The following is a 14976-nucleotide window of genomic DNA, read 5'->3' as shown; positions in this document are numbered from 1 at the left end:
GTCTGTTTTCTCCATTGTAACCTCAGCTCACCGCCATTCATTTTTTTCCCTCTGGTCACAAGATAATTCCTGACGCCAGAAAGTCTGGAGGTCAGATGAACAACAAATTGAGGAACAAGGCGGCACTAATTCCTTACAAGATTCCCTTGAAAATCTTTTGCCTTTTTTAAAAAAAAAAGTTTCCTCCTTGCTGTTTGGGGATTTATGACCTCCGATGGGCCTCGGTCCGAACCAAGGTTGAGGGTGGGGGCTGGGGCGGGGGGGGGGGACCAGACTCAGACGAAGGTCCCAGCAGTTTCTCCAGTGGCCTGGGAAGCAACATAGAGAAAGGGGCATTTTCCTTGTAAATTATTGTAATTGAGTTTTTAAAGAGCCAGGGGCCCGCCCCCCTCATTCTCGGAATCCGCGACTACGCCGCATTCGGTGTCAGGCCAAGCCGAGCAAACCTGTTTTGCAATTAAACAACTTGTAAAGGCTCCATCCAACTTTTTGCCCCCGACGGTCCGCAGAGGCTGAGCCCGAGCAGGGGGCGGAGCGTTATTTGCATAAACAGGCGGGGCAAAGCGAAGGATTTCCTAATAAGAGAGTATGGCGGGCGGGTACGGGGTGTGGCTTGAAAAGTGGGCGTGGCCCAGGTCCGAGCCCCGCTATAAGAGAGAACCGCAGCAGGCTGGCGCGCAGCGTGGATTTGTCCTGTGCTAGTGGAGCTCTAGGTTTTCTTCTCCAATAGTTCTTTGCTTTGCTCGCCAGTCTCACGAACATGAAGGCTCTGAGCCCAGCCCGAGGCTGCTATGAAGCCGTGTGCTGCCTGTCGGAGCGCAGCCTCGCCATCGCGCGTGGCCGTGGAAAGAGTCCGGCAGCCGAAGAGCCGCTGAGCCTGCTTTATGATATGAATGACTGCTATTCGCGCCTGCGGGAGCTGGTGCCGGGCGTCCCGCGGGGCACGGAGCTCAGCCAGGTGGAGATCCTGCAGCGTGTCATTGACTACATCCTGGACCTGCAGGTGGTGCTGGCCGAGCCCGCCCCGGGGGCCCCCGACGGGCCCCATCTCGGCATCCAGGTGGGTGCACATTGGGGACGGCACCGGACGGGAAGGGGTGGCGGCTGATCCGCTTGAGAGAAGCCTGAGGGCTGAGAACAGGAGTTAAGGGTGTGTAGAGGAAAGGAGGATGAGGACCGAAACCCGGAGAGGGATGTGGAACGGACGGTGTCTGAGACTTGGCTCCCCTACACCACCTGCCAAGGACCAGAAGGAGCCAAGACAGGCAGTAGGGAGGGTGGGGGATGAGTTTGGGTAGCCTGTGATGGGGAGGCGGAGTGAGAGGTTGAGTGGTATGTCGGGGTTGGGGGGGTACTGAGACCCAGAGTAGGGGATGAGTTAGGTTGGGTTCGGATCAGAGTGGGGTGGGGGGCTGAAACTCAGAATGGGATATGCCTGCGGTGGAAACCCAAAGTTGGGCACGAGGACACGAATTTGGGTTAGTTGTGATGTGAGTAGGGAGAGAAACAACCTCTGGACCCCAGAGCAGAAGCTGACTTTTTTGGGGTGGAACTGGGCAGAAGCAGAGAGACTGACCCCGCTCAGCGGGCTAGCAGAGGCTAAGCTCAACTCTACCCTCTCCCCTATCCAGACAGCCGAACTGACGTCTGAACTCTACTCAAAAGATGAGAGGAGTCTTTGCCACTGACCCCAGCTACCCCTAGGTGAGCATCCCCTCCTTTTTTCCCTGAAACCCGGCTGCGGGTTTGGGCAGCACCTCTCCTCTGAACTCCCAGGGAACATTGTTATGAAGGCTGAGGTGCCGAAGTGGCTAAAATTCCCCAGTTTCCCATTGCCCCGGACCCCAATTCTCACCCCCACCCCGAGCCAAATCCGTGGGTCAAGCCTGAGATTTGCAGCCAGCCAATGGAGTTGGGGGGGAGGGATAGGCGGGGGGGGGGGGGGGGAGGGGGACTCTAGGCACAGATTTCTTATCAGCTGGAGGGAACAAAGTTTCCTCCCTGGCGCCGACCAGTCTGCAGACCTGCCCCTGCCTGTGATCTGGGAGGAAACTGACCCGTCCCTGTATGTCTCCCTCCCCCTTCCCCCTTCCAGTTCTGTATGCAGGTGTTGTGATCCCGCTGGGACCCCGAGGATCAGGCTTTGACCAGAGCCCCAGGAATGGCCAGGTCCGTACTGGCTCCAGCATCTGTTTTTACCACTGTCTCCACCTCGCCTGGTCTAAGGCTGAAAAGGAACTCTCAGCTGAGCCCCCTCTTCCCGGGATCTAGGAGAACTAAACTGTGGGACTTCTGTAGAAGAAAGAGAAGCCAATTTTCATACCGCTTTTCCCCAAGTTTAAAAGGATTGGTTTGTTAACCAGGTCTTTGGTGCCTTTTTTTCTTGAGGGGACGTTTTGTTATTTCTCTTCCCCACCCCAACCCCAACCAATCTTGTTGAGGCAGCTGGAGACCTTAGATTGTGGTGTCCCCGGAGGGGGGAGACCCTTCAGGAAAGAGACCTGTTTGTTCCTGCCCCCTCCTCAAGACTTCACTGTGATTATGAACTCTATAATAGAGTATGTACAGCATATGTACCTTTGTGCAGGAAGGTGACTTTCTGTAATCATGCATTGTACTTTATAAACTTTTTATAAAAGTTAAAACTTTTTGCATAATAAAGGTGTTTTTTTTTTAAACTTTGTAGTGTATGCCTGTGTTCTCTAACATCTCCTCCCCCCATCCCATAAAAATATCTTCAAAAACATCTCTTTGTGAAAGGGTCTGAGTGCCCTCTGTCTCCCAGGCTTAGGAAAGGTAAATGAATGACTCCCAGGGAAGCTCCCCCCACCCCCAGGGGGTTGATGGGATGGGACAAAATCTGCTCAGCTAAATCTGGCCTTGGCCAGCCCATGGGTGGAGTGGGATGTTGTTTGGCCAAGGCCTTTTAAACCCCAATAGCCTTTCCCTGAAGTTATCTATCAGAACAAGAAGCATAAAATGACAGGAATTAGGAGAGTTCTTTGAGATAAGCCTGCCCAACCTCTGAATTTTTACCCAAGAAACTGGCCAAGAGACCAGGGAAGTGAAGTGTCTGAGGTCAAATAGACCTGCCATCTAAAGCCAAGTGTCCAAATCTCTTCTATTTCCTTTTTCACTGTACTGGGTTTCCTCATTAAGAGTAACTTGTTGGCCTGGTTAGGTCATATTTGTCTTTGGAGAGGAGCCTGAAGCTGCCTGTCTCCCAGACCAGCTGCCTCCCATTCTATCACCTTTTGATAGATAGCTGTTAGAACCCATTTCATGGATAAGTAAAGATTTTCCTTAGGGATCTGGATGGAGCCAAGCTTAGATGTAGGTGAGTCCCTCCATATGGGTTCTAGGAAGGGTATGCTGCTCTTCTCAATCTGAAAACCAATGTTTACTTTCACTTGAGGCTGTATATTAATCCCTGCTGTTCCTATCATTCCACCTGAGCCAGAGGAGTTAAACTACCCTCAGTAGGGAATTGCGATGACATTCATTCATTATACATAGAGGGACTATCTGTGTGTCAGCTCTGGGGCAGGGAGGGATAGACTACTAAGTAAGATTGGCTTGAAAAGTTACAAGAAGCTTCATCCTTTTCTCGTCTATAATACAAGAGGACGTAAGATCTCTCCCAGCTCTAACATTCTATAATAAGAAAGAGAGATTTAGAGGTGGGAGGGATTTTAGAGACCCCATCCAGCCCAGCTCTTTTCATTTTTTAAATGAGGACTTGAGGCCCAGACAGAATAAGTGCCCAAAGTTACTCATGTAGTAAACAGCCAAGTTGGAAACCAAAGTCCTGAGTACAAATCTAGCAGTCTTTTCAGTGGACCACGCTACATTTCAACATCATTCCAAGGTCTCTCCCAGCTGTGACATTCCATGTTCCAAGGGTCCTCCCTGCTCTGACACCAAGTGTTCCAAGGGCCTTCCCAGTCTGCCATTGCATGTTCCAAGGGCCCTCCCAGCTCTGACATTCCATGTTCCAAAGGCTCTCCCAGCTCTGACATTGAATGTTCCAAGGGCCCTTCCAGCTCTGACATTCAGTATTCCAAGTACTGAAGCTCTGGCATTCCATGTTCTAAGGGCCTTCTCAGCTCTGACATTTCATGTTCTAAGGGTCCTGCCAGCTCTGATATTCTGTGTTCCAAGGGTTCTTCCTGCTCTGACATTCAATGTTCTAAGATCCATTCCAGCTCCAATATCCTATTTAGGTAAAAAGATATATAGTAAATGCAAACAGGAAGAGACCACTGTGGGAGAATGGGCAGCTTCCTAAAAGAAGCTTAGAAATAGGGGCCTCTAGTGGTTCAGGATATCTCCTCTTCAAACAGTTGGGCCAGCATCCTTGTAAAGCAGATAAGGCTAATCATATTCTTCCCCATTTAACAGGTAAGGCAGTGGAAGACCAAAATGGTCAAGTCCCTAACCCAAAAAGAACATGGCAAAGCTGGAACTAAAACTCAGAACTCATCGTCAAGCCTTCAATCATTCAATGAGCATTCATTTAGGATAATTTATTATTTATTACATGTGATTAAGAAGTATTTGTAAAGCACTCTGGAAACCTTAGAGTGCTGCGTAAATACTCCCCCTCCCTTTCCTCCTCCTTTTTCTCTCTCCATCACCATTACCATCCTTACCATCTATGCCTCTTCCATGCTGCCTCACTAACTGTCCCCTACTCACACCTGGAAAGCTTCCCCTCCTCCCCTCTTAGAATCTCAAGCTTCCTTCAAAGAACAGTTTTGGTGCTACTTCCTACAGGAGCTCCTCCCTGATTCTCCCAGCTACTAATGCCTCCCTCTAAATTATCTTCTATTTACTTTGTTTATATTTTGCATATAGTAATAATGCTACTTCCTGGTGGGGTGGTTGTTGTCCTCCGTTCTCCGAGAGCACCCAAATGACATGACTATGTTGGCGTCAAGGTACAGTGTGTCAACTGTGTGGCTGGTCAGACCAATACGAGCTCAGAAGGCTCTACCCCAGGTTGGGCACAAATGGATCACGAGAACACGTGGAGTGGAAACGTCTCTAAATAACAATACCTGACATTTATATACTGCCTACTATGTGCCAGATGCTGTGTGTGGTGCTTTACAAATATCGCCTTGTTTGATCCTCATGACAACCCTGGGAGGTAGGTGCTGTTATCAGAGAGTAGCTAGTAATAGGTGTGTAGCACTTTGAAACCTTAAAGTGATAGATATATCCATATATAATTTTATATGTGCGTGTATTTATACATGTGTATATGATATAGTGTATATATTATACAGCACATATGGGCTTGGTATATGTGTGTATAAGATTCCGTGTGTGTGTGTGTGTATGTGTGTGTGTGTGTGTACACACACTAGCTATTATTATTAGTCAGGAAGAGTCAGGAAGACCTAAGTTCAAATTCAACCTCAGACACAACACTAATTGCGTGACCCTGAACAAGTGATTTAACCATCATTTGCTCCAGTTTCCATATATAGACATGTGTGTGTCTGTGTGTATGTATAAATGTGCGCATATATATAAACATGCATGTATACTTCCATGTGTGTGATATATTAACTATTATTACCTTAAAGTGTCATCTATAAACACATACACATGAATATACGTGTGTGTCTCACTTTAAGGTTTGCAAAGTGCTATGTATCTATATATCTATAGACATGTGTATGTGTGTACATATATACATGTATATACATACATTTAAAAACTCAATTGAGTCTCACCGCCACCCTATGAGGTAGGTGTGTTTACAATCCCCACTTCACAGATGTACTGCAGTTGAGGAATGTTAAGTGATTTGCCAGGGTTACAGGGCCCGGAAGTGTACGTGGCAGCATTTGAACTCAAGTTTTTGTAAGGCCCAGGCCAGCACCTTAGCTGCCATCCTCACCCTCATCGCCCTCCTCCCTCCTTACAGGTATCTTGAGTGGGCCCATCGGCCACAAATGTTGCATCCAACTGGTCAATCCGAGGACCAAGGAGAGGACCCTTCCCTGCCTGCCCTCTGCATGTAAGGCTCCTGAAGACTCTCCCTAATGAGCTTCTCTCCAAATCCCAACACTTCCCTCCAAATCTGTCCTCACCAACCTCTCTCCCATCATCTCCCCCACATCTCCCTGCCCATCTTCTCTCTTGCCAAATCTCTTCCAGATGCTGGACAGCATTGCCTTTATGGCGGGACTGCTGCCTGCTTTTCCTTCTGAGGTGGACAGGGGAGGGAGCCTGGAGCAAGCACTCCCATTCCAGGCCTTCCCCACAAAGGTCCCTGAGGTCCAGGGGCTGAGGGGAAAAGAATAATAATGGGGGTAGCTAGTGTTTCTAGGGGGGGTTGAAGTTTTGCTTTCTATATGTTCCCTTATTTGATCCTTACAACAACCCTGAAGGGTAGAGGCTATGAAACTCAGACAGAGAAATTAAGAAAATTCCTTGGGGTCACACAGCCAATGGATCATAGGGCTTCCTATGCCTGCTGCATGTCTGTGTGTGGCAGCACAGGCTGCAAGCTTTGGGACTTCACAGATTTGCCCCATTGATGCTATATTGAGGGAAAGAAAGAACTCCCTCTCCCACCACCACCACCACCACCATCACCATCACCACCACCACCTCCATTGCCACCGCTGCTGCCGCCACCACCACCAACACCCCACTGGAGATCTTCCCTCTCTTCCCAAGGAACACAAAGCTAGGTCGGGACTAGGTGAGGTTATAGGGAAAAATGGAGAGGCCTAAGGCTAAGCTGGGCAGGGCCGAGGGTATCCATCTCATCTCCAGGGGGCCTGGATGTTTTGCTGGGTGATGCCTGCTAGAGGCCTATGTGTGTATATGTGTGTGGGGAGGATAGCCCCCTGACTTCTCCTGGCTCAGGGCCTAGGGGTGGAGGATACTCTCCAGGTGGGGCCTCCAGGGGGGCCTCAGATTTGTGTTTAGAATATGACATCATCTGTGTTTGGCTCCTGGCATGAATTACTACGATATTTAATAACAAACAGACATCAAATCATCCCCCTTCTCCCCTTTTAGTCCTGATGAGGTTTGCTGCTCTAAGTAGAGGTGAATGAGGCAGCTAGGTTCAAGGGGTCTTTTCCCATCCCTTTTCCCATTCTTGCTCAGGTACTACCTCCTCCATGAAACTTTCCAGGACCTCCCTTCTCCTTCCCCAGTAGAAAATGATCTTGTCCTCAAATTCTCCTAGTGCACTTTGCCCCATCACATCTCACCTTTTATCACACAGATTTGGGACCCCTCACTTTAACTACAGGCTTCTCAAGGGGTAGGAATGTCTTTTTATCTCTGCATTTATCCCTAGTGTGAAGCACAGTGTACACAACAGGGACTTAACAAATGTTGGTTGAATCTAGTTAAATGTACCCCACAGTCATTCATTCATTCACAGACTCATAGAATTTCTGAGTAATCTTTTCCTTAAAAACCTGCCCCTCTTCTAGTCCCCCCAATTTACAACCTCACTTTTCCTGCATTCTTTACCTTCTCTAACCTTCCCCCAATTTAATTAGTTGTCAAGTTTTGTCACTCCACATGCACATATGTGTATATACATACATATATATGTAAAACCATACTATGCATATTTCTATTTTTCAGTTCTTTTTCTGGAGGTGGATAGCATCTTCAAAGGTCCCTTTGTAGTCGATTTGAATATTTATAATACTCAAAATAGCTTAGACATTCACAGCTTTTCTTCAAAGAATATGACTGTTACTGTGTACAATGCTCTCCTGGCTCTACTCACTTCACTCAGCATCAGTTCTTGTAAGTCTTTCCAGGTTTTTCTGAAATCTGCCTGCTCATCATTTCTTATAGCGCAGTAGTATTCCATTACATTCGTATACCACAACTTGTTCAGCCATTCCCCAGTTGATGGGCATCCCCTCAATTTCCAGTTCTCTACCACCACAAACAGAACAGCTATAAATATTTCAGAACATATAGATTCTTTTCCTTTTTGCCCCCCATGACCTTGGGAAACAGACCTTATAGTGTTATTGCGGGGTCAAAGGGTACATAAAGTTTTATAAATCTTCCATTATAAATTCCAGATTGCTCTCCAAAATGGTTGACAGTTCCACTAACAGTGTATGTGTCCTAATTTTTCCACACTCTCTCCAACCTTTGTCATTTCCCCCTTCTAACATTTTTGCTAATCTGATAGGTGTGAGATGATTAAAACAAAGTTGTTTTAATTTGCATTTCTCTAATCAGTAATTATTTAGAGCATTTTTATATGACTCTATATAGCTTTGATTTCTTCATCCAAAAACTGCCTGTTCATATCTTTTGACCATTTATCACAAATGATATTCCTGTAGCACAACTCTGATCCATTTCCTTTCCCTGCTCAAGAAACTCCAGGGGCCCCTCATCGCCTCTAAGATAAAATATAAACTGCTTTATTTGGCATTAAAGGCCTCCCCTGGAAATCTGGCTCCTGGATGCCTCTATGGCCTTCTCGTACCTCACTCCACTTTATACAATGCCCATTCCGGTCAAACTGCTCTTCCCGCTCCTCCTGTTAGTTCAAAAGGTTCTGCCTAGTGTCTTTCTGACTTCCTGCAGACAGAAATGCACTGCCACCTTACCCACCTCTTCCACTTGGCATCCCAGGCTTCTTTCAAGGCTCAGGTCAGGAGCCACTGGCAATGTCCTTCCCGATCCTTGAATTCTCAAGACCCCCACTCCCCCACCACCCAGTTACTTTGCATATGTTTTGTATGAATTTACTTACTTGGGTGCATGTTCACAGACATAGACACACATTTCCAGTAGAACACCAGCTCCTAAAAAGCAGAGACTGTTTTTGGTTCTGTCTTTCCATCCTTAGCACCGACACCTTAGCACAGTCTGGCACCTACTTTGTTGTTGTTTAGTTGTCTCCGTCTCATCTGATACTTGGTGACCCCATTTGGAGTTTTCTTGGCAAAGACTGGTTTGCCACTTCCTTCTCCACTGGCACCTACAAGGAACTTGATAAATCCTTGATGAATGAATGAATGAATGAATAAATGAATGAACTTGTAGGCAATTCAGTGGCAATTGGATCCAACCCTGACAAGTGGTCATCCCGCCTTTGTGAAGATCTCAATCAGTCAATAAACATTTATTAAGGGCCTACTATGTGTTAGACTCCATGCTGGGTGCTGAGGATATAGAAAAAGGCCAAAGACAGTCTCTGCCCTGAAGCAGGGGCAAGCTAAGTGGCACAGCGGATAGAATGCCTGGCCTGGAGTCAGGAAGACTCATCTTCCTCAGTTCAGATCAGGCCTCAGACTCTTACTAGCTGTATGACCCTGGGCAAATAACTTAATCCTGTTTGCCTCAGTTTCCTCACCTGTAAAATGGCAAACCCCTCCAGTATCTTTGTCAAATAAAACCCACAAATGGGATTACGAAGGATGGGGCTGAAGAACAACAAAGACTGAAAGGAGCTTACAACATGCAAACAACTATTTCCAAACAAGCTAGAGATAGCATAAATTGGAAGTAATCAACAAAAGAAAGGCATTAGGATTAAGAGAAATTTTAAAAAGGCTTCCTCTAGAAGGTAAGATATTAGCTAGGACTAGAAGGAAGCTAGGGAAGCCTTAAAGTAGAGATGAGGAGACAGGGCATTGCAGGCATTGGGGAAAGGCAGGGAAAATGCCCAGAGTTGAGAGACATCCTGTGTTTTTTGTGGACCGAGCACAGAGGCCAGTGTTACCAGACCAAAGGGTATCAGGAGGTATATAAGGTATATCATACATACATGTGTTGTGTGTGTGTGTGTGTTCACAGAACAAATCTCCTTTATAACAGGATTTGTTCTGTAAAACTTGGACTCAGTCAAAAGGACCCACCCAAGGACCTAGAAGGCCACATGTGGCCTCGAGACTGCAGGTTCTCCACTCCTGGAAGAGAACCAGAAAGGCTGAAGGGGAAGGGCGCTAGGTTATGAAGGATTTCAAATGCTAAATAGAATATTTGATCCTGAAGGTGATAGAGGTCAGTTGAGTAGAGGGGTGATGGTCAGACCTGAGCTTTAAGGAAATCCCTTTAATGGCTGAGTGGAGGATGGACTAGAAGTGGAAGTGACTTACAGCAGACAGTTCCACCAGCAAGTTATCTCTACATCCAGGTGGGAGGAGATGGAGGACCTGCACCAAGATGGTGGCAGCATCAGAGGAGAGAAGGGGCAGTATTCTAGACATGTAACAAAGGTAAAAAGGGAAGTGTTCTATTTCTTAAGGCAGCCAAATCCTTTTATGGAACGAGTTCATTGCTTAGAAAAACTTTCCTGACATTAATAGAACTCAGATTAAAAGGTGCTAGAAGCAGAAGGGCCTTTAAGGTTCGCCCAATATCTATGTTTGCCTTTTTGTAACTTCCTCCCTTGCTTTGGGTTCTGTCCTCTAGGCCCCGATGCAATCAGTTTCCTGCCTCTTCCACCTGGCAGTCTTTGCCTCTTTCCAGCCTCCCACCCCACCCCATTTTTCTTCTTCAGGTTAACCACACTCAGTATTTTCAATTGGTCCTCATATGGTATGAACTCGAGGGTCTTCCTGGTTCTAGTAGCTCTCTTCTGGACATCCTCCAATTTATCAAGGTCCTTCCTAAAATGTAGTGCCCAGAACTAAGCACAATACCATAGACTCAGTCTGCCCAGGGCAGAGTCCATCAGGGACTATCTGTTTGCCTTGATGTAGCCCAAGGTCACATCACCCTTTGTGGCTACCATATCACATTCACAGCTGACTTCTATTTGATTTGTCTCCTACCAAAACTCCCAGGCCTTTTTCAGGCAAATTACTTACCCTGGCATTGACTGCCCTTCATCAGCTGCATATCTACTTTTCAGGGGTACACGGGCATTGTTCCCCTTCATACACTATGTTCCAACCATGCTGACCTCCTTGTTCCCAGAACGTCTCACTCCACTTCTCTGCCTGTGGCACAGTCTGTGTTCTGTATCTGGAATACACTCTTTCCTCAATCCCTGCTCCTTAGCTTTCTTCAAGGCTCAATTTATTGGCTACCTTCTTTCTCCACCCCACCCCACCCCACTGAGCCTTTCCTAAAAGACCAACTTCTTAATGCTTTCTCCTACCTCAAATGATCTCATCCAAACAATCAATCAACATTGATTAAGCCCTTACTTTGTGCCAGGCACTGTGCTGAGCTCTGGAGATACAAAAAGAGGCAAAATGCAGTCACTGCCTTAAATTTGCTTAACTTTAGAATCTCCCAGTGGTCAGCTATGTAGGCCTGGAGTCAGGAAGACTCATTTTCCTCTGTTCAGATCTGGCCTCAGACACTTACTAGCTGTGTGACCCTGAGCAAGTCACTGAAACCTGTTTGCCTCAGTTTCTTGTAAAATAAGCTGGAGAAGGAAATGGCAAACAGCTTTAGTATCTTTACCAAGAAAACCCCAAATTTGGTCACAGAGTCAGACACGACCGAAATGACTCAACAATAACAAAAAAAGCTGGAGAAGGAAATGGCCAACCATTCCAGTATCTCCACCAAGAAAACTCCAGATGGCGTCACAAAAAGTGGACATGACTGAACAAAGAATCCCCCAGCACAGCCTAAGTTCTCCAAGACCAAGGACTATCTTTCTTTACAAGGCCCTGCCTGCATTAATGAATGAATCTATGGTTTACTGTGCAGGAAAAGGGGGAGAGGAGGGAGGGAATATGTAGAATTTAGGTAGAAAAGGACCATCTAAACCCACAAAATGAAAGGATTTGCCTGGCCCAACCCATGCTTAGGTCTTCAAGGTTCTAAACTCAGAGCTATTTCCAGTACAGTAACCTGACAGGGGACAGTTAGAAGGGACTGGGAAGGGGGGGGGGCTGGCAAAAATGGGAAGTAGGTGGAATTTCTTCCCCCCCTTTTTCTACTCCTACTAAGGGCATAGGTCAAGCCTCAGATAAATTTACTTAGGAAGGTGTTAGAGATTTCCTGATTTACTCATGCTAAGAGGATCTGCATCTCAATAGAGGACCCGGGGAGAAGGCCTCAGTGGTGCTTAGCTCTAATGGAATAACTGATTCATGGAAGAATCACTGACTCTGGTGACAGGCCCTGGGGAAGATCGGCCAAATGGGCAGGTATGTATAATGAGGTGCCACTTCTGGGGTCCAGAGCATGGGGAGAGGAAATAACAAAGAGTGTACTGGACCTGGGTTCAAGGCTAGGCCATGTGATGGCTATTGGACAAATCTCTTCTTTCTAGAGACTCAGTTTTCTCTTCTGAAAAATGAAAGATGAAGACCAGAGGTTCTCCTTTTTGTGTGTCATGGACCCTTTTAACAATCTAGTGAAACCCAGGAACCTGTTCTCAGAAACAAATCACAACTGAAGCAAATACTAAGGTTGAAAGTTAGTGAAAATCAAGATGTGATTTTTTCCCCCAATCCAAGTTCATGGATCCCCTTGAAATTCCGCCTCATCTTTCAAATTGTTCCTACCATCCCCCACCTCCTGTAATCGATCTTTAGTATGGTCATAGGTTTGGAGCTAGAAGGCACCCTAGAGTGCCGCCAGATCCTCAGAGGAGGAAACTGGGGCCCAGATAAGTGACTTGTCCAAGGTCATAGAGATAGCAAACAGAAAGATTAGTAGGCTGAAGCCAAACCCAGCACTCTTTCGGAATTGCTGCCTTCAGTAGAGCACAGGAGACCAGCCATTTCTTTGGTTCCCTGCCTGCTTCTTTTAAGGGTTTTTCCAATGCTCTCCCAGACCCACGACCCTCAACTCCACCTACAAGGCTGAGTCTCTCAATTCAAATCATTACTAGATAATTGTTGGGAGAAGTTAAATCCTTTGTCTCATTCTTAGTATAGTAGTAACAGCCTGCTAGCTGTGTAACCCGGGGCTGCTTGGTTAATATCTCTGAGGCTTGGTTTGCTCACCTGTGAAATGGGGAGAGTAGTTTTTTTATGAACACTTAGGATCAGAGATTCCAAGCTGGAAGGGACCTTAGAGGTTGAGACCAACTTTTTCATTTTATACATGAGGAAACAGAAGCCCCCCAAGGTTAAGTGACTTGCCTGGGGTCACAAGACTAATAAGTGTCAGAGTAGGGGTCCGAATGCAACTTGGAGGCAGAAAAACTTGGAGTCTCTCTGATTCCCCAAACACTGTTCAACCTACCAAGTCTCACTGCCTCTCAGACCCCACAGGGCTGTTTATGAGGAGAGGACTTAAGCTCAGAGAAATGTGAGTTGTTATAATTAATAATAATAATGAAGATCTGCCAGTTGCCTGGAGCTGCCTCACTGTCCAAGCCTGAAGCCATTAGACCTGCCTCTCTCCACCACCCCCCCCACACACTACAGGGTGGGGGAGGCTTGGCCCGGCTCAGACCTCCCACCCCCAGCCCCCTCCCTTCCGCAGACACTGTGTGTGTCTGTGCTGGGCACGGCTGGCCTGGGAGCTGCTCACAGGTGTTTGCTGGCGCCCCGATGTCTGAGCTCAGGCCTCCTTCCCTCCGCCTCCCCCTCCCCTTCACAGCCTGGTCCCGGAGCTTCCCAGCACCCGCCTCTGCAGACAGCCCTAACTTCCTTCCCCAGATCTGCCACCCCCTGGCTGTGAGCACAAGCCCTCCCCACCTCCACCCCCAAACAGGGCAAAAGAGGCAGCTGCCCACAGCTGGCCAGGGGCCCGCCAAGCTGGGAGGTGGGAGTGGGGGTGGGGGCGGGGCGGGAATGGGGCTCAGACAGCTGTGACCGGCTTGGAACGGCGCTGGACTGGGTGCCAGAAGATTTCACTGTGTGACCCTAAGCAGACCCGGGCGTCAGTTTCCTTCTCTGTAAAGTGAGGAGATCGGACTAAGATGATTTCTAACCCCCCACCCCCACCCCACCCAGCTCTGATGTTTTATGCTGGAGCATTCTATGTTGGGGGCAACTAGGTGGTGAAAAGCACAGAGCGCTCAGCCTGGAGTCAGGAAGACTCATCTTCCTGAGTTCAAATCCGGCCTCAGACACTTACTAGTTGGGTGACCCTGGGCAAGTCACTCAAACCTGTTTGCCTCAGTTTCCTCATCTGTAAAATGATCTGGAGAAGAAAATGACAAACCACTCCAGTATCTGCCAAGAAAACCCCAAAAAGGGTCATGGAGAGTAGGACGTGACTGAACAACAACATTCTGCACTTTAAGACCCCCTCTGCCCTGACGCTCTGCCTTCTACGGTCCCTTAGAACTCTGACGTTTTATGTCCTGACGCAGTGTGTTCTAAGGTCCTTTCTTGTTTCTCTTCTGGGTGGCACAGTGGACAGAGCACTGAACCCGGAGTCAACAAGACCGGAATTTTTGGCCTTCTCAGACATTGACTAGTTCTATGACACAGCCGCTGTTTGCTTCAGTCCCTCGTCTGGAAAATGGGGATAATGGTAGCACCCGCCTCGAAAAGTTGGGAGGATCAGACGAGATATTTGAAAAGCACTTAGCACAGTGCCTGATGCACACTTGTTCCCTTCTAGCTCTCATACTCTTAATTCTAAGGTTTCTACTGTTCTAAAATTCTGTATTCTAAGATCCCTTCCAACCCTAACATTCTATGTTCTAAGGGCCCTCCCAGCTCTGACATTTTATGTTCTAAGGGTCCTCTTTGCTCTGACATTCTGTGTTCTAAGGGCCCTCCCAGCCCTGACATCCTGTGTTCTAAGGGCCCTCCCAGTTCTGACATCCTGTGTTCTAAGGGCCCTCCCAGCTCTGATATTCTTTGTTCTAAGTCACCTCCCAACTCTGGCATCCTGTGTTCTAAGATCCCTTTTCAGCTCTGGCATACTATGTACTAACATCCTTTTCAGTCCCAATAGCCAATGTTCTAAGGTACCTTGCAGCTAGAAACATCTTTGATTTCCTGACCTAGAAGACTTCTACTTGTCAAACCTCAGAGCTCTATGTAAATGCCAGCTATCCATAGTTCCTCCTAGCTCCTTCCACTTCTA

The 14976-nt window shown here is 47.3% G+C and overlaps 1 protein-coding gene across 1 annotated transcript; it reads left to right on the top strand.

Moving 5' to 3' along the window:
• The first annotated feature begins 675 nt into the window (after positions 1-675).
• ID3 (inhibitor of DNA binding 3, HLH protein) lies at positions 676-2678 on the top strand. Its single transcript, XM_036742878.1, has 3 exons — positions 676-1060; positions 1632-1704; positions 2096-2678. Exons 1-2 carry the CDS (start codon positions 761-763, stop codon positions 1686-1688), a joined length of 357 nt encoding a protein of 118 aa, XP_036598773.1. The 5' UTR covers positions 676-760; the 3' UTR covers positions 1689-1704; positions 2096-2678.
• Positions 2679-14976: the final 12298 nt, after the last annotated feature.

Source organism: Trichosurus vulpecula, chromosome 2 (genome assembly GCF_011100635.1).
Source record: "Trichosurus vulpecula isolate mTriVul1 chromosome 2, mTriVul1.pri, whole genome shotgun sequence".
Taxonomy (NCBI): Eukaryota; Metazoa; Chordata; class Mammalia; order Diprotodontia; family Phalangeridae; genus Trichosurus; species Trichosurus vulpecula.
Note: the sequence above shows the minus strand (reverse complement) of the source record. Positions and strands in the feature narration are given on the sequence as shown.